At 55.5% G+C, this 19,858-nt stretch overlaps 1 protein-coding gene across 3 annotated transcripts in view; it reads right to left on the reverse strand.

Annotated features, from left to right (window-relative positions):
• SFXN5 (sideroflexin 5) overlaps nucleotides 1-19,858 on the reverse strand; it is a 102,943-nt gene continuing 83,085 nt past the window's right edge. For 2 of the 3 annotated variants that reach the window (XM_045827624.1, XM_045827623.1), the window contains 2 exons: nucleotides 18,207-18,324; nucleotides 1-3,112 (listed from right to left, as the gene is read on the reverse strand). In XM_045827624.1, coding sequence (XP_045683580.1) covers nucleotides 3,035-3,112; nucleotides 18,207-18,324 — 196 coding nt within the window. In that variant the 3' untranslated portion in view covers nucleotides 1-3,034. The remainder of the gene's footprint in view (nucleotides 3,113-18,206; nucleotides 18,325-19,858) is intronic. The other variant, XM_045827625.1, reaches the window with a different exon arrangement.

A 19,858-nucleotide genomic window follows, 5' to 3' on the forward strand; every position in this document is an offset into this window, starting at 1 on the left:
TGCTTTAAATCCATCATTTATTGCCCACAGTTCATTAGTATTACATAAATCACAGAGATGGAGAAACTTTCTGAGAAGGTTAAGAAGACACTGCAAAGCAACCTGGGTATGACTGAGGCGTGTGCACCGGTGCCTCCCTCCCCACAGCCCAGGGCTGGAGGGCCACCATGCCTCTGTCCTCTGGCCCCTCTCCTCTCAGGACCCCACCCTTCTGGCAGGCTCAAGGCTCAGCGCAGGGCACAACCACCTCCCCCCCACCGTACCCCAGGACATGGAAAGGGGTCTGTGGGCCATTTTCCCTCAGCAGCCATCTTGACATCTCGGGCTCTTGGTCCCTGCACCCTCGGGCTGTTCTCTGGAGATGGGAGAAGGGCAGCCCCGAGCCTTCAGGAATGTTTGATGTGACCAGAAGAGGGCCGGACAGACACACCGGAGCTGGAGAAGCAGAGGCAGGTGTGCCCCAAGTTCTGACACCGCTGGGCCAGCCCTGCCCCACCTTGGCCTCCTCCCCAGTCATGGACCAGTTTTCCCATGGGACTCCCTTTCTTCTGGCCTCAGCAGAGCAGAGGATGGAGGCCAGCCAGTAGCTTCCCCTCGTGGTGTTTTCCACAGCCAGGCCAGGGCCCGGCTGCATGGTTTGCTGGCTGGATCTCTGTCACCATCGTGATCTCTGTCACTCGTGATCTCTGTCACTCGTGAACTATACGCAGCCTTTGCCATCACCACCCCTGCCGGGAGAAGCCCCACTAAATCACCTGAAATTGAATTTGGGAGCATGACTGGAAACTATCCGGGAACAAAATAAGTAGGTTATGAGAGGCAGAGGCCACAGGGCTGGGGCTGCGGCGGCCCTGGGGTGGGGCTGCGCCAGGGCAGCCAGCGCAGAGCAGGAGCTGGAGAGAACCCGTCTCTGCCGGGCCTCTGCAGGGGGTGGGAGTGCAGCCGGGGTGGGCAGTTTTGGTCCCAAGGTAAAGTGCCCGAGAATAAGACCTGATGAGAAGTGGGGCAGGGTGGGCCTGAGGTGAGCTTTGCAAGAGAGCCCCCGTCCCCGGCACACTCGCCTCCAACACACCTGCCCCCCCCAGCACTGCGGCACCCCTTCCCTCTGCTGCTTTGTCTTCCATGCTTGTCTCTGTCCTCTCCCCTTCCCGACGGGCACTGGGTGGGCTGCTCCTTGGGATGGGGGGGGCTTCATGGCAGCACCCTGCAGAGCTAGCTCGGAGGCACCAAGGCCTGGTTGGGAGGTGAGGGCGGCCAGGGCGGGGTGTAGGGTGCCAACGCCTCACTACCTCAACACAACTTCCACCACCCTAAGGCTGCCCTAAGGCAGAGCTACCTGAGGCCATGCCCTTGCTGCCCTGCACCAGCCTTTTCCTGCACATACACGTTCCCCTCCAGCCACTTTTCACCCCAGGTGGAGTCACCAGGGGAAGGGTGGCCCTGTGGCTGCGTGTTCAGGGCTCATTCTAGTAGGGGTCAGGTAAGGGGTACATTGAGACCCTTGCTTTTACCCTGTTCACCCCCACCTCAGGCCCTGAGGTCCTCTGCAGAGCAGTCCTCTTTCCTGGCTCAATGGAAAGGGGCCGGCAGCCAGCAGCAAGGGGCCTCAGAGGCAGCGCAGGGTGAGAGGCGCCCCACTCAAGCCCAGGCATCCACACTACCTCCGCCTTCAGAACTGCAATGTGTTTGGCAAAGGTCAAGTGCTCCCAGGATATGGGGTCCCATACAGAAGAGCAAAGTCCAGGTTCTTAAGCCAACTGCTGGCCGTGCCCCAAGGGGCCTGTCCCTTTCCCAGTCCAGTGTCCTTGTTGGGATGTGCCTGGGATGACTGGCATCTGAGCAGGACAGGCAAAGACGAGATCTAGCTGCAAGAGCAGGTAGGAACCCCTCGATCCAGTCCTCTGGTTCCAGACTGGGAGTGGAGGCTCAGAGAAGGGAGTGGGCTTGTCCAAGGTCACATGACCAGCCAGAGCCAGGGCCTGCTGTTGCTGGGTTGGTGCTTCTTCTCAGATAGGTGCTTAGCGATCTGGCCTTTGTTCTCTCAGGCATGAGACCCTCCTGCTCAGGAAGTAGTGGATGGGGCAGGCAGCCTCAGTGGCTGGAGAGGTTTCCCTAACAGCAGTCAGCTTGGCTCCAGCCCCACGCTCAGCCCTAACGCCCAGCTTCCAGCCTGGTACGGGGAAGGAGGGGCTTCCTGCAAAGGCCAGACTGCATGCCCATGGTTCCTGCCAAACGTCATTCCTTCTTGGGGCTTTCTGCCTGGAGCTGGGGCCGTCACAGGGGCCTCAAGCACATCAGGGCTCCACAAAGAGTGACACCAGGCCCAGTGGGTCACTGGGCTTCGTGCAGAGGGATTGGCTCTGCAGGTGTGGCACAGAGGGAGCTTGAAGGCCGGCCACACTCAGACCAGCTGCCCATGGAATCTTCCAGAGGCCTCCAGTGCCCCTTCATTTCCTGGGCCACCTCCTGAGGACCTTGGCCATGGCTGGTTCATCCTTCTAGGTGTAGACGACCTCCCCTTTTCCCCCCACCCCTGCCCAACCCAGGGAGGCATTGGTTTTGGCCACAGTAATATCTGAAATCTACTAGCCCGGCCACCAAACCAGCAGCGCGAAAGGCTCTGTTACTCCCACTGCCAGACCATGTGCTAGCAGCACCTGGGCAGCTGCGACCAAGACTTGATTCCGATAAAAAATTAAAAAAAAAAGTATAAAAGGATCCTAATTCTACCCTGTGGGCACTCTACAATTTTTCAGCTTCATACACAATTGTGCTGAGTAGAGTTTCGACAACCCCACGTAAGGCCCAGAAATGCACTTGATTATTTTTATAGGAAATGTGTCAGAATTCCTCTCCCTTATGTTAACATGTGAATAGATTAGTCTCCCTACCACTGTGGACGGAGACCCTCCCAGGTGGCCCAGGACGGGGGGGTCAGTTGCCCACCCCCCGCAGGTGCCGCTCACGAGACTCCTTCCCCGCCCCAGCTCCCCTGGCCGGACAGCGCCGCATCCCCAGGCCAGCTGGCCGCCACTCACAGCCCCTTGTTGTACACCACTGTCCGGCTGCTGGTGGCCCGGGCAATCTCAGGCTCTAACTGGGATGTTTCGATCTGAGGAGAGAGTGAGAACAGAGGGAGGAAAGGTGAGGGGGTGAGAGGGAGGCTGGGAGGAGCAGATGGGACCACTCTGGGGCCCATGATTCTCCCATGTGGCCCCGGCACCCCAGCCAGGGCCCATGTGTGCCACCCAACACGTCCTCATTATTTTTTTCTGCCCTTCTGCCAAGGTGCTCGCAGTGCCCCTTCCACCTAGGCCTTGCCTCTTCCTGACAGGGTGTCCATGCAGGTGAACATACTTTACCCTGGCCTCTGAGCTCTGCATTTCTCTTGTCTCCAATGACCTTGTGCCCTGTGCTGCACTGTCCCCTCCCAGGGCCACACCCTGGACCTGGTCACCAACCAGGGTGTCTCTGCCCAGGCTCCTTAAATCCAAACCCCACTCTCTCAGACCCCACAGGCACCTATCATTTCAGCATCCCACTCACTCTCCCTGTTTTTAGACTACTGGGACCTCAGGCCCTGACTCCCTACAGCTCGGTTTCACATTCTCACCCTCCAACTTGGCCATGAGGGGCCATCACTTCGGCCATTCCCTAGCCCCAAGGTTGTTCGGGCCCTGACTGGCAGAAGCCCTGCTTTGGAGGACACCAATCATGCAGCCACCTGGTCTCTGCCTGAACCTCCACCTAACGGAGACCATTCAACACTCACTGTCTGTGACTTTGTCTGGATCCTCACAGTGGCCAGCAACCACCCCGCCCCTGGCCACACTGCTGGTCACCTACCCTCAGCTCCCCACTCGTCCTGAGCAGATGAGCCTTCCTACTTCCTCATGGAAAAAACAGAAGGTAACAGAAGGGACCGGCCAGTGTTCCACCATCCAACCCACGGCCTGCTAGTGTCCACACTCTGCCCCACACCTGCCCTCCTGCTACCCCACAGCAACTACCCCTCCCCTCAGAAGTGCTGTGAGCCCCCTGGCAGAAGGGCAGATGCCCTCTGAGCTCCCCCCCCTCCCCCGCCCAGAGAGTCCAATCCTGAATCATCCTCCCTCTTTCCCATCTTTTCAGTTTGTTGACTCCTGCCCGCCAGCACTTCAACACAGGTAAGAACCTTCTAAGAAAACCTCCCCTTCGCACCATGCCACACTGTAACAACCACCTGGTGTCTCTCCTCCCCAACAACCAAGTTTCTTGAAGGCATTATCTCCAGTAGCAGCCTCTCCGCCCCCTCACCTCCCACTGACTTTTCAACCCACAGGAAATCTGGCTTCTATTCCCCCCACATGCCACAAAAACTCTTTCTTCCAGGTCACTGCCAACCCCCTTTTTGTGACATCCACTAGATGCTTCTCAGGGTCACATCTCTGGTATGACCTCTTCCCTGTACACACACACCCCTGGGTGACTCCTGGATTTGAGGGGTTTCCCCTGAGTCTCGGCACACACACAACCGACTGCTGACTAACCCTTTCCGTGGCTGTCTCTTAGGCACTTTAATCCGACCCATCTAAAACGTAACTGAGTCACCCCTGCCCCAACCCACTGCCCATGCCGCCGCCCAATGCCACCCTGGCCAGAGACCCGGAGGCAAAGAGAAAGGTGCCCCAGCCCAGCCCTGCCTGCAAAGCACTAGGTCATACCTAGGTTGGGCATGTCAGAGGCCAGACAGGAGGGAATTCGATGTGGACTAGAGCTGGTGGGCAAAACAGAGATTCTAAAGAAGGGGGACCCTTGCCCTGTAGTCCCTGGGACCCTAGGACCCAGACTCTGGCCATTTGAGAGGGCCAAACAGACAAGAGCCGGGCTCAAGGCCGGGGCCTCTTCCCCACCCCCTCTCCTCAAACCACCTCCTCCATCCCCACCCCAACCGGCCTCTGAGTCCCCTCCACTCCACCCGCTCCCCTCGTCCCCACGCTGCCACTGACACAATGCACAGCGCCCACGCTTAAAAATCTAAATGCTTTTGAAAATGTTTAACCTAGTTAGACAAATTAGCAAAAATTTGTGCAAAACAATTTAGGTATTTAAAATATTCAATGTTTTTAAAAAACTGGAAAACTGTTCTTAGCTTTCAGCTGCAAAAACCAACAAAATATAACATCCCAGCAATCTTGCCATGAGGTGTAACATAACCCTTCGGGAAAGCTGTTAAACAGCTACTGAGGCATCCTGGGAAATAGCACTTCATTTATTCAAATGCACATATGTCAGGCTTTTGCACCATATGTCATTCCAAGCTATTTACAGTAATAATTAAATCTTAATCAACGTTTAACCTCTGTAAAATGTTTGAAGAATCCTAATCACCCTTCAGACTGCACTAATGAAGGAGAAATATATAAACATAAAAGGAAAATGATGCATAGATACCACGCTGGAAAGAACAGTAATTGCAAAATTGTATTTCTTTTAAATATAATCAGTAAATGATGTAAAGTAAGCCAAGGAGTATTTTAAGTTAAGACATCTTGGATGTCAGAGGTGTGAGCAGCTAATTTTGTTCTGCTACCCATAACAGATGTAGCATATTTTATTTTAGTGCCATTATTAGCAACTTCCCATGCCGGCTTTCACTGAAGCACTGAGGCCCGCATGAAAATCGGGGAGGCTGCTGCTCACCACCATGGTGGAGGACCACGGGCCAGGGCCACGGCCCGCTCGGCTCACTCCCTGGAGAGGGCTGGCCCAGGTGACCCCACCACCCCCTGCCGTGGAGGCTGTCACAGACCCAGGACCCCCAGGCTGCACGCTGTGCTGAGGGCAGCAGGTAGGAGGGAGGCCTGGGGAGACGCAGGCAGTGGGAAGGTTCTGAGGGGGAAGTGACTGAGGCACTCAGGAGCAGGGGCTTGGGGACAAGAGCTGGCATTGAAGGCTTTTTCTCTCATTTCAATTCAATCAGTCTTCAAACCCACAGATGTTTACGGCTGCCAACTCCATACGCTGAGGCTCAGCACACAAGATGGAGAAGATCAGCCCATGCCCTTGAGGAGCTCCCAGTCTAGGGGAGGAGTCAGATATGAAAGCAGAGGTACCCCAGGGAGACAAAGTGCCATGGAAACTGGGGAGGAGGTGGAGTTGCCGTGTATTGATGAAAGAGCAAGGAAGGAAGGCTTCTCCGAGGAGGCGGGCCCGGAAGAACAGGGAGGACTTTGGTATGAGGGCAAGAAAAGCTTGTTGGGCAAAGGCAGAATCACTGGCTGGCCCGCACGGCCTGGCTGGTGTGGGCAATGTCGGCCATGTGGGGTGTGTGACAAGAAGTGGAGGTTGGCCAGCACAGGCAGGCCCTCGCAGCCCGTGCAGAGGTGTCAGGGCAGAACCGTGGAAGAACTGTGAGCAGGGGTGGGCTCCACTCTGGAAGGGGCTCTCTGCTGGTGGTGTGTATGGAGGATGGACTGGAGGAGTTGGGGGCGGGGGGCAGCTGTGGAAATCAGAGAGAGGTGCCAGGGCCAGCCCGATGGTGCTGCCACTGGGGATCCTCTCTGAAGATGAAATCCATAGGAGTTGATGACCAATCCCCGTGGGGTAAGAAGGAGGTGTCGAGGATGACTGTGCGTTGGATGATTCCTAATTCTAGCTCAGGAGCAGGGGTGGCTGATGACGCCATTCTCAGAGGCAGGGAATATGGGAGGTGGACGAGTCGGCAGGGCGGAGGGGGGGGCGGGCGATAGGCTCGGGTTTGGCCACGTTGAGTCCACCAGGTGGAAAGGACTGAGAAGCATTCAGGCCCCGGGCTCTGGGGCTCTGGGCAGGGGTCTGGGCAGGAGAACGAGCCCGGGGTGTGCGCGCACAGCCAGAGCCCTGGAGTGCAGGCGCTTGCCTGGGAGAGCAGATGGAAGGGGAGGGTGCCAGGCCTGGGGAACAGGCACATTTGAGGGGCGGGGGTAAGGAACGAGCCCATGATGGTGGCCTTGGCGGATCAGCCCAAGGAGTGGAAGCAATGGCAGAGGGTGCCACAGACCCCAGGCAGCATGGACACCGGGCAGAGTATTCTAGTTGGTCCCAGTGAGGGCTGAGAGGCTTTGGTCTTGGGACAGGGATGTGGTGACCTCTGGAGTCCAGATTTCCTAATCTTCGCTCAGTGCTGACCCCAGTCCCAGCCTCTCACTTCTGTCCTGAGCCAATTCAACCAGCTGCTGGCAAAGACCCCTCCTGCGCTCTGGCTGAGCTGGAGGTTGGATCCGTGGCTCACCATCTTGAGGTCTCATGGGTGTCAGGACCCTAGGGTTCCTCACCACTGGGCTAGCAAGGGAGGCTGGGGCAGGGGCACCTGGGCTGCACCCCACCTTGAAGGCCACCTGCGTAAGGTAAGGGTCTATGTCCTCTATGGAAATCACATCCAGGGCCCTGCTCCAGGCCTAACCCACTCCGGGATCCCCAAGATAGGACAAAGGGTTGTATTGTTCTCTTGGGGTCCCCCTGCTGTTTGGGGACTGATTGGTAAGAAGCAGAAGCTGGCTGTATGTGCCACATTGGAAGCAAAATGAGGGGCGTGGTAGCTACAGTAGCTACAGTGACTCACGGGCAGGCTATGGTAGGAGGAAGGATCACCTCCGGGAAGGAGGTGACAAGGGGAAATGCAGCTGGGCAAGAAGTGGCCACAGGGAGAAGGGCTGACCTAGCCCCACTTGAGGGCAGGCAGCAACCTGGGGGCCCCTCTGTTCGTCTGGTAGGCCCTTCCCCAGGCACTGGATGGCCAGTCAGCAGGGCCCCTGAGGGAAAGGGCTGTCTGGGACGGGGAGCCGGAGCCCTGGAAGGTGGAGGATACAGGCCCCAGTGAGAAAGCTGATTATTGGGCAGCAATGGCCAATGGTATGAGGGGGGCCATGAGACATGGGCCTGCTGGGAACATGGCCCCCTGCCATGACCTAACCCTTGTTGCCCTGCTAACGTTCCGTGGCTCTGAGAGAGAACCTGCACCCTCACTCTGGATGGCCCCTGCCCCCACGTCAAGCCCTAACCCCATCCTCCAGACCCAGCCAGGCCCTGCTGCTCCCTGCAGCAGCTACTTCCAGACTTCTGGTTGCATCTAAGGTCAGGGGCTACAAACATGAAGCCCTATGTCCAGGATCCCCCCACCTCCCTTGAGCACCCCAAGGTCTAGCTGGCCCCAGCATCCCCTAGAGCAGCCTGACAGCCTTCCTTTGTGGCAGAGGAAGGGTTAACTCTGAGCTATTTGCCTCTGTCCCCTGGCTCGTCTTGGGTGGGGGGCCAAAGTCAGGAATGCATTTGGGGCCATCTCTCTGTCTCTGCAGCCCCCAAGCACACACACCTGCAGCCAGCAGCCAGCGGCCAGCAGATAGTTTACATATTTGAACCTGGAGCTAAGGTGCCGTAGACATAAACAGGAAACTGGATCCCCAGCCTGTGCCCCATTCTCAGGGGCTTTTACCTACTACAAAGAACTTCCTCCTTGCCTTTTTTCTGGTGGCTTTTCTGCCTCCTTTTCAAAGGCATGGGGCTGGGGGTTGGGGTGTTCAGTGTGACCCTGTGACACTGCTTAAAGCCACCTCCTGCTCCTGGCCAAGGGTTTGGGCCTCTGAAGGTCCACAGGTGGTGACGACATTGACATGGGGTTCAACGTCCAGGCTGGCACCTGGCTGACCCTGTGTGCCTGAGGCCTCTGCCAGACCTGGAACCAGCTTGCTCCTGAGTAGCCACATCTCACCCTTTCTCACCAGAGCTGGGCAGGCTTCAGGTCCTGCTCAGACACACACATCCAAGGCCCTGCCTTTGGGAATGCTATCCTGAGTGGTGGGCAGGGATGTTAGGCTAGGGCTCAGAAGCAGCTGAGGCCTAAGCCTGGACCCCTAGGTCAGGCCTCTGGGGCTGGCTCCGGGCTCTCATTGCCTCAGTAATGTCAGACTTCTTGGCTGGACACTCGAGGCCTTCTGCAACCTTCTCTGTGTTCCTCACCCACTGGCTGCTTTCTATATCTAGTGCATTGTATGTTTAGGATTTAAGGCCTGAGGACAGCTATATCCTAATCTTCTAAGGCTGCCTCCTCCAGGAAGCCTCCCCTGATCTCCTCAGACTAAATCCATGCTGCCACCTCTGGTGCCCCTAGCACTTATTTCCATCCAATCACATCCCCATCTGTGACTACAGCGGTCCCCCACCTCATCCCAGTGTGAACTGCTCGAGACAACTCAGTATCCGTGTGCCCTGTGCACTGCAGGCCCTCAATAAAAGTCAAATTACATTGAACCAAGCTCCTCAAGTGTCGGAATCCTGTCTCATACCTTCCCTCCTCCACCGTGGAAGCTCAGACCCCCTCCCCATTTTGGAGCTTTGCACTGTTCCTGAGTGCCCTCTGGTGGACCAATTTCAGAATCATTCTCTGTCCTCCATCTTCTCAACTCAGGGGCCTCAGTTTGCCCATATGTTCAGTGGGAAGATTTCTTACCTCCTGGGGTTGGGATGAGGATAAGTCAAGAAACGGATGGAGGAGCCCTTTAGAGACTTATGTGATGCTAAGTAAGGAAGGCAGGACCCTGTGGGTATTTATTCCCGTGCCCAGGCCCAGTCTTGCTCACTGGCATCTTCTCACGGCTCACAAGTGTGAGCCCTTGCTGAGGGCTAGGCATGTTTTAAATACTTCACACATAGTGATACTTTTAATCCTCTCAACAGAAGCTTTGCACAACTAAGCCTCCTCCTTCCCTGTGCTGAAATCATCTAAGTGTTCTAGAAGGTCCTAGGAAGAACCAGAGAGGTGGCCCCACTGATGCCTGTCACTGGGGCATGTGTGTGCATGTTCGAGCATGTGCTTGTGTGTGGGCCTGCATGCACGTGCAGGTGTGGGGTGGGGATGCGGGGAACAGGCAACATGACAGGTGGCGTTGGCGTTCCTGGGCTCCAAGCATCCTCGCCATTCCCATCCATCCCCCTGGGGGGTCCTGTGGGCAAACTCCAAGAAAGCAGCGGGCGGGGAGGCAGCAGATTTCTGATGGCAAAAATAGCCCACTTTGGAGTTCAGTAGGGACTGATTAAACCAGTAAATGAGAAAAACCCCAAACAAACATCTCTAAGCAAAGTAGGAGATGGATTTGAGATTGGCAGGGAGGAGACCCCTGCTCTGGGAGACGGTGAACACCTGTGGACATAGGGGAAACACGTGCTGCCTAGGCCCCGCCTCTGGCCTCACGTCCGCCCTGAAGAGCAGGAGAAGCAGGATGCAGTGAAGTCAAGGTGAGCCCAGTTGATCCACGCTCCGTATTAGGTGTTGAAAAAGAGTGTCAGTTCTCACCCTATGTACCAAGGGAGGGAGAAAGGAACTGTTGTCCAGAGGAGGGAGATGACACATGGGAAATAGCACTAGAGTCTACAGTGTGAGGTGAGACACATCCTGGTGGAGCTCATCAGGGAGGACTTCCTAGAGGAGGGGTCATTTCTAGAACAGCTTGAATGAAGACCAGAGATCTTTCCCAACTCTTCCAATTCTTGATTGGGACTTCAAATGCTTTCTTAGAGAAAGAGAGGCAAGTCAGGGGAGACATTTGCTTCTGGTGGGTCACAGCTCCCAGCTAAGCTGATTCATCAAAACCACCCTTTTCCTCAGGACTGGTGGAGAGATGGTGGAGGTTCTGGTACCCACTAAGGGTACCCATATTCTTTTCCTCGAAGGGAGGCTGTGCCTCTTTGTTCCTTAACTCTGAAAGCTGGAGGTGGAGAAGGGAGGGATAGGGGTAGGGACTGAAAAGGGGTGGCTGAGGGGTACCTCAGGTACAGCATGGGCCTGGCCTCTACGAGCCACTTTTGGGGGGCAGGGCAGGATGCGAATGGTTGGAAGGACAGGAAGAGGGCCTTAGCCTCTTCAGAACCTGTTTCTAGTTCCCTGGACCCTCAAGGGCTGAGGTGAGGAGGGGTTACGCTGAGAGGGAGGGCTGGAAGTTAACAGGGCTGCCGTGCAGACTCAGAGCAGGAAGCCCTGGGGGCTCTGATGATGTCTTTTCTTCTAGTCAAGGTGTTTGGCAGAAGCTGGAGGGGCAAAAAAAGAGGGGGGAGGGGTGCCTGCTGAGATGTCAGGGAAGGCCAAAGGGTAAGAGCCAACAAAGCCAGCAAACTCACAAACACAGGGCAAACAGGCCCAACAGGATACGATCCCACTTGCTTGAGCCCCCACCCCAGCCCCTGTTGCTGCTGGGAGGCCTGAAGAAGTCGAGCGAGCGATGAGCGATGTTCCACGTTCCGGAGGAAGCTAGGCACAGACCGTTCACAAACCGACCATTCACAAACTGGCACCACTCTCGAGCCATGCCTGGCCCCAGGGGGTGGCTCTCAGAGAGCACACTCATGCTGCAGAGGAGACACCGAGGACCAGCATTGGACTTAGGGTCACACAGTCCGCTGTCAGCAAAACTCTGGAACTAGGGCCTGGATTTCTGGTTTCACTTTCAGAATCCTAATGGGCAAAGCCAGGAAGAAACTGAGTCCCAGCACCTTATCTTATGGCTGGGGAAACTGAAGTCTTTGAGGTCAAGACCAAAGTCATATGGATAGTTAAGGCTAAGGGATGCCAGCCCTAGGAGGGCAGGACTGGGGGACATGGGGCAACCCCAACCTCACCTAGGGACAGGGCAGTGCCACCAGCGGCCCCCACTCCCCTGCACCTCACTCATCCACAGAAGAGCCCCACCTTTTCCTGTGGACACATTTCAACCTCACCAAATCAGCTAATTATTGACAGTTGGTGAAGAGGAGATTTCACTTTTTCCTCCTGTTAAACTGCTCCTAATTAGTTCCCTGTCACCAGGCTGGCTCGGCCGCCCGCCGCTTGCCGTTCACGCGGTAAGCCCGCTGCACAGTGCCTCATTAACCTTTTGCTCCTCTCCTGCCGCCTGCCAACAAGATGAAGACAAAAACAGATTGTAGAACAATGGCTGCGGCTTGTATGTGCAGCCCTGTTCCCGAGCCCCTGAGCTCCCAGGGGAAGAGTGGGGTAAAAGAGAGGGTAATGGGGTTGGGGAGGAGCCCAAGAGGAACAGAGCAAGGGAGAAAGAGACACAAAGACAGACAGAAACAGAAATAAGCAGGGATATGGGGAGGGGTCTTGGCCAAGGTACTGCTTCTTGCTCTGGAGAGACATGAGGTTCATTAAACGGAATTAGATGCGTTCCCAGGTGGGGAACACTACCTATCAGAGTTGGAGGGACATTCATATCCCCTGGTCCAACATTTCTGACAGCCAAGCCCATGGACCCAGAGACTGGAACCTGGTTATGTCCCTGGAGGGACCCAAGTCACCAGTGTGTGTGTATGTGTATTAGGCTATTCTAGAAATGATCCCTCCTCCAGGAAGTCCTCCCTGATGAGCCCACTGGGGTCTGTTTCACCTCACACATGTAGACTTTGGTGCTGTATGCTTCCTGTGTCCCATCTCCCTCCCCGAATACATAAGGGTGCCCCTAGGCCTGAGAACTGGCACTCTTTATCAAATGACCACATTTGCCTAGACCCAAAGCTCAATCCCCACTGAGGGCAAGGCCAGAAAGGCCATCACAAATCAGGGCCTGGCATGTCACGGAGGCCTCCACAACCTGCCTGACCTGACATTCTTCTTTATTGGGATGCTGTCCACCCCACCAGAACAGAGGCTCCCTGGACTGGGGCCTCTGGCATGGCCCCCCCAGCTACAGGAAGAAGGGGAGAGCACTCAGGGTCTGTGATGTGGGGAGCAGATTCTGGGTGCGATGGGCCCTCCGTGCCTGGGCACTGCCTGGCTGAGCCGGCCGTGGCCAACGCCCATGGCCTCATCCTGCAGGGCACAGGGCCTACCAGGGCAGACTCCATGCTCCCTGCACGGTGGCAAGACTGGGGCCCAGAAGGAACCCTGTGCCCCCCGTCCTTGCACTCTAATTCCCGTGGAGGTTCTCCGCACCACTGCTGGCTGGCCAGACAACCCTGCAGCTCTGGGTTAGAAAGAAAGGTACTAACACCTACTCCGAAAGGCCCCTGTGAAGGGCAGGAGGGGAGTCATCTGGGGCTCAGACTTGGACCTTCTCATTTCATAGTGAGGTGGGGGGTGGACAGGGGAGGTTTACGGGATCCTTCTATGGGTACAGAGCCCACTCCATCATTTCCAACTCTGGACTTTGGGCAAGGCACTTAACCTTGATATGCCTCAGTTTCTTCATTTGTAAACAGGGAATAATATTGGTACCCATCTCATAGGACTGTCATGTTCTAGGCCCGTATCTCCCCATCACAGCCAACTGGACCCCTCTACTTACTGGACCCAGGCACCCATCACTGCCCTCTCTCCAGGCTCCCAACCCCCAACTCAGTGAGTAAACACCCAGTGAGTAAAATAATTTTTCCTGTTCTCCAATGGTTTCCCATTTCTGAGTCAACTTCTCTAAACAGAGAGAAACCTGACTACCATCTTGCCACCCACACTGCCTTGTCTAGCTACATCACCCAGTTTCCAAGTCTCTCAACTTCTGGCTCCTTCTGCAGCAGCTCCTTGCAAGTACCGCTTTCTTGAGGTGCCCTTGTCCTCAGCATCCATGAAGTCACTCCATGGGGATCCTCCCTCTGCCCCGGCTGCTCTTGACACTTTTTCTCCCCCCTCCACAGCGACCTCACCCCTTCCTCGACTTCAGTTCCCTCCAGGCACCTAAAGTTCTCTGTCTCCAGCCCAAATCTCTCCCCAAAGCCTGAGAGGCACACGCCTGTCTAGGTAACATCCCTGATGGTCAGCAACGCCTGGGACTTGAAGGACATCAGGAAGATTTGATACAAGGCATGCGATGTTTTCCAGCATGCTGCCTGGCCTAGTAGATGCTTAGTAAATGGTAGCTATTATTATTATTTGCCATTTTAACTTTAAAATGAGCACCACATCAATAGGCAGAAATACTGATTTGAAAAGACCAGATGAAACTCTCACCCAGGGATTGAAGTTCTTTCCTCAGCCTCTGAGGTGAGTGGGTTGAAAACCTTATGCCAAACACAAGGCCAGTCAGGCTAGGAACCAGTTCCTAAGAGCAATTTCTAAGTTCTCTAATTAATTAATTAGTGTTTCAGCAATTACTCCTGTTCACAACCTTGGTGGCTCTTGGCAAGGCTGGGTCAGCTCCAGCAAGTCCAGACGTATTGTGGCAAATCCCACTTGCTTCTGGGATGTGAGACATGATCCCCATACGGCAGAAGCAGCATCTCGTTAGAGAATTAATTGGGAGGATGAATGGGGGGAAACAAGGTCCTCTCAGCCAAATGGCTGATGGTCTTGGTGCTATCAAAACATCCCATAATGCCCAGGCCTACCTGCATCCTCTTGGGGTTGATACAGGTGAGGAGGCGGCTCTGAAATCACTTCCTACCCGCCTTTCCCAGGGAACAGCCTTATAATGCAATGACTATCTTCTCCCCAATCTAAAGAAAGAAGCCTGGGTTGTAGTGAGAAGGACTTTGGTCAGACACCCAGGAGAACTGTGCCTGTCTGAGGCAGGCTTGGGGAAGAGTGGAGCCTGCACCTGGTTGGACACGGAACCTTCGTGAGGCCAGGGCTGCTCACTTAGACCACTTCCTGCCATCTCTCCATCATTTGACCCAGAGGAACAGCTGCCAAAGACCCACAGCACTCCTCGACGCTTCCCCACCGCAGGGCACCCCCAGCTTCATGTTTCTCCATTCCCCGCACCTTGGTAGGTCAGGTGGTTGAGCTAGGAGAGAAAATCCCACAGAACAAGCAGGCGCAGCATTTTCTGGGAGTGCTGGGCTGGGAGTGGCCTCTGGGGTTTCCTCCCATATTGGTGCCAGGCTTCTGTGACTTTGAGCTGGTCCCTTGGCTGCTCTGGGCCTCCATTTCCCCAGAAGAGCCAGGGGATAGTAAACTGGATGACCTTTAAAGTTCTTCCTTTCAACAGGGATGGTCTAGGATTCTGTACCTGGGGCTCCTCAGCTGTGGGTCCCTCACCTATGCAGACAGGTAGAGCCACAGAGCTGCTTGAAGCTTCTGAATACAGTGGTGCCTCCAAGCACTCAGGGCACTCGGCCTTCATCTAGAACCGCAGCCTACGCACGCATAGGCAGAGATGCAGCGGCTTTGGGGGGCGCCAGGTCTAGCGCTTCCAGGAGGCAAATGCCAGGACCACAGAGAAGTGCCCCCGCCATCTTCAGAGCTCCCAAGAAACCTGGAACTCGGGCTCCACTTGGAGGCCCTGACCTCAGGGCGTATAGCTCTGTAGCTCTCATTGGGTGTGGGAAAGAGGGCAGGAGTGGTGTTCCTGGCTTCATGACAAGGCTGGGCCCTGTGGGCATGAGGGCACTGCTGGCACAGGTCACACACCAAGCTTCCCATCTTGGTGTGGCTTGACCCCCAAGACAGGAGCCCCATCGCATCATAGCTCCCTCTTAAAACTCAGGGGCTCAGTGAAGGGAAGCAACTGTAGTCCTCACCCTCCTAGGACTGCAGGGCCTAGAGGCTGGGTCACCAATTCCTGCTGTAAGACCCTGAGTCTCCAGTCCTCACAGTCCAGGTCCAAGACCCCAGACCCTATTTTTTACCTTCGTCAACTTCCCTCTGGGAACCAGTACACGTCCCACCATTTCCTGAGGGTAGAGCAGGGTCAGGCCTGCCATCACAAATTCAAAGTGCCCACCTCCAGCCTCCATCTGCCCACAAAGTTGGTGACTCCAAATACCAAGTTCACACTCTGACCCCTGGGTCTGTCTCTCCATCACAACTTGTTTTCCCATCAGCTTGCTTGCCCATCTGTATCTCCACCAGCTGAGATTCCAGGGCCCACTGCTTCTCCTGATCTCTTACCAACCTCTCAAAGGCCCCACCCAGCAAGACGAAACCCTCTGAGTGAGCCCAGTGGCCCTGCCTGGAGCTGGCCCCCAGTACCTCTGGGCGGACAGGCCCTGCACACAGCGGTAGGCCTGTGCCCTCCCTCAGCCTTCCCGTCTGCTGGCCCCCCGCACAGACCGTCAGGCTCTGACTTTCTTGGTCAGCTGTCTCTCTCCCACTCGCTCCTCTGAATGTCCAGAACCGTCTCCACAGCCCTCAGATCTCTCACCTTCCCTTTCCCCACCGTCTAGCTCAGTTGAGAGAACAGAGACCAGAAGCTACCAGAACAACTTCCTTAACCTCTCCACCTGAGCCCATCCTCAACTGCATCTGGCTCCGCCTTCTGGAGCAGGGAGGGCTCTCTCTCTGCCAAGAAGGGTCCCTGGAGCTCCGCCCCTACTTTACGGACTCTGCTGTCCCACCTCCTAGTCCCCTGTCCTCCACTCCTCTCTTGGTGCCTTCCTCTTCCATTATACAAGTGCCACTTCTTCCCGTTTAAAAAGGGGGGATATATCTATGAGTCTGTTCCTATTTTGCTTGTTAGTTTATTTTGTTCATTGGAGTTCACATATAAGTGAAATCGTATGGTAGTTGTCTTTCTCTGACTGGCTTATTTTACTGAGCATAATACTCTTCAGGTCCACCCATGCTATAATGCAAAAGGAAAGTTTGTTTTTTGTTTTTTGTTTTTTTTTTTTACAGCTGAGTAGTATTCCATTGTGTAAATGTACCACAGCTTTTTCATCCTGTCATCTACTGATGGGCACTTGGGATGCTGCCAAATCTTGGCTGTTGCAAATAACGCTGCAATGAGCATAAGGGTGCTCATGCACACAGAGAGCCGTGTGGCGATTACCCAAGGGAAAGGGGGCAGGAGGGGGTGTGGGGGCTATAAATGGTGACGGAAGGAGACTTCACTTGAGGTGGTGAACACACAATACAATATACAGATGTATAATAGGATTGTACACCTGAAACTCATATAAACTCATACTATTCAATATTACCCCAATAAATTCAATTAAAAAGTTAAAAAATAAATAATGAAAAAATAAAAGCCTCTCTCGACCCTCACCTTGCTCCAGCTGCAGGTTTGCTTCTCCTCCTCCCCTCAGCACAGGTGTTGTGCTGTGCCCTCCCACCCGCTCCCTCGCCCACCCGCTGGCCTGGCCCTTGGGACAGGGTTTGCCTGCACTCGTCCGAGGCACCAGCAGACACTCTCCCACCTCAGGGAGCTTCACCTCTCAGGAGTGTCTGACTATGTGATCGGCTCACCACCCCTGAACCCACCTGGCTTTGTCCTTATCTCCCTGGTCACTGTCCTTAGACCCTGCCTGCTCTCCGGGACCTCTGTTCTCCCCAGGCTTGCTGGCTGACCCCACCCACTGCCCTGATCCCATTACTGATTTTTATGGCGGTGACCCTACTTCTGTCTCCCAGACCCAGAGCCAACTCCCCCCAGGCTCTTCAAATCCCACGCGTCTGTCCAACTCACCACACCGTCCTCCCTCAGTCTGGCCCCTCCTCATGCCTCCATCCCATCATGTAGAACCTACATCTGCCTCATTGTTAAAATCCAGAGAGCCAGGCAGATATCCTACAGCCCCCTTTCCCTCCTGCCACATGTAGTACATCCGTTCTCGTGAAGCTTCCTCCTAACTGTGCTCGAAAGGACCCACTTCTCTTGATGCTCACTGCCAACAGCCTGGTCCAAGCCGCCATCGTCTCTCGCTGGACGCCCGCCACAGCCTCCTGATGGCTGCTTCTCCTCCGGAGCTCCAACCCAGCCTCACAATGCAGCCATGGGGGCCATTCAAAACCAGGAATCTGGGGTTCTGCTTTGTACAGCCCTTCTGATGACAATGACCTCTCTGCTTTGGCTCCTAAGTTCCCAGTGTCAGCTGAGCTCAGGCCCCCTTTACCTGGCCCACTTCATCTTGCCCCATTCTCGACTGAGAGGCAGACCATCCTCAGCTCTGGGAGATGCTGTGTGCTGCCTTACCTCTGTACCTTCGCCCCAGGTGACCTCAGCCTATGTGTCCCTTCACCCACCATGCACCTGACCAACTCCAGCCTGTCCTCCAGGCCTCAGGAAATGCCACTTCCCTCTAGGCTCACCTCCCACATTCAGCTGAGTTGGTCCCATCCTAATACTCCCCATCCTCCATTTTCTATTGCCTGTTTCATTGTTGGGTTCACCGCCTCTCCCTCAGCTCTGAGAGGTCAGACTCATTCATGGTTCTAACCCCAGTGCCTAGTGCTCAGGAGTCAGCACTGAATAAGTATGTGCTAATTAACAGCCTAAGGACATCCTCCCTGTCCTGCCATTTTAGCACCTCCCCTCACTGACCTCTGACATCTGTGGGAAGAGGCTGATGGCCAGAGGCAGGGCCAGGCCGAAGGCTGCCAGGCACACGAGACTTTGCACAGGGAGGAGCAGCCGGGGGCGCGCCTGCAGGAGAGCCGTCCTGTGGGCGAGAGAGAAGGAAGCAGCCCCATGAGCCCCGGAGACAGCATGAGCAGGCTACCAGTCACCACACTGGGTCCCAGGACAGCATGGTTCCGGGCCAGTGCCAGCCCACAGCTAAACAGTTGTGGTGGAATTCTGCCTTTGGGTCTTCTGCAGGTGGCACCCTGTCCCCCAGGCCCTGCCCTGAAGGACACTGCTGGTTGAACTCTCAGCCATAAATCATAACGAGCACTTGTGGGGGCCCCTCCCATACCCCACCGTGTGTCCAGCCCTATGCATAAAAGGCCACATGTTGGAAGGACGTTAGAGGAGGCTGTCAGCCCCTGCTCCTGGGGATGCACAGGACAGTAGGTTCACCTTTGAAGGTAGCGCATGATGAAATAGCAAACGAACCACAGTAGGTGCCAAGTCCAAGGAGAAAACACACACATACACACGGGTGAATACATGTGCACACACATACACATATGCATACCCACATGTATACACACATACACAAACATAAAAACACACACACACACACACACACACACAGCCAGGAGGGGATAACCCTCTTCTGAGTGCGGAAACAGAACATCTCCCAGTGACTAATTCATCAACTTCAATCCTAGAGCCTCACAGAGTGGCAGTGACTTGCCCAAGGCCAAGGCTGAGTCTGTGGGTGGCCAGCAGGGCTGCTGCCTGGACTCCTGATTCCCTGTGAGTGCTGTCACCTGTGCTGCTCCTGGCTCCAACAGCCTGCAGGACCCTTTGCCACCTCCATCACCAGCATGTCACAGCAGGCACCCACTCTCCATGACAAGCTTCAGAGACAGGGTTCCTGGGCAGGAAAGGGGAACTGAGAACCTCCCTCCAGGCCCTGGGTACCCCAGCTCCATCCGAGACAAAGAGGGCTCGCCAGCCAGAGTGGGGCCATGCCGGCTGGCAGACGCGCCTTCACTGTGCTGCCCATCAAAGCCGTATACTTTTGTACAATCCAGCAGGCCCTTTAGCGAAGACCACCAAGCACTGCACTTGGGAAGGTCTAGGGTGGGCTGCACCTGCGGGATGGATGACTGGACGACTCACCAGGGGATGCTGGGCGGGCATTAAATCCGACCTCCGTCACTGTGTCAGCTTCCACGGGACTGTCTGTGGCTGGCTTCTGGTATGGCTCAGGGAGAGCCAGGGCTCTTGCCCGGGCCCCACTGGAACAGGGCTGCCTGTGGCCGCAGGCAGGTGAGAGGCCTTCCCAGGGCAGGGCCTCAGTGCGGGGTGCGGGGGCAGGCAAACCCCACACTATCCTCACGTCCTAGGACAAGGATTCCCGGGGCACCTGGCCTTGAGCAGGTAGCCAATAGGGAGCAGCAGTTCTCAAGCTCATTGTTTAGGTAGCTAGTTAAAAATGCAGACTCCCAAAGGCCCCTTCCTCAAGAGATCCTGATTCAGTGGGGACAGCACCTGGGAACCTGAACTTCAAACAGCCCTTCATGAGTCTAAAACCACACTTCTGAGAAACCCTGGCCCAGGTGTTCCTGCTAAGGCACCAATAT

This window comes from Phyllostomus hastatus, unplaced genomic scaffold (assembly GCF_019186645.2).
Source record: "Phyllostomus hastatus isolate PE091 unplaced genomic scaffold, TTU_PhHast_1.1 phas_scaffold_78, whole genome shotgun sequence".
Classification (NCBI taxonomy): Eukaryota; Metazoa; Chordata; class Mammalia; order Chiroptera; family Phyllostomidae; genus Phyllostomus; species Phyllostomus hastatus.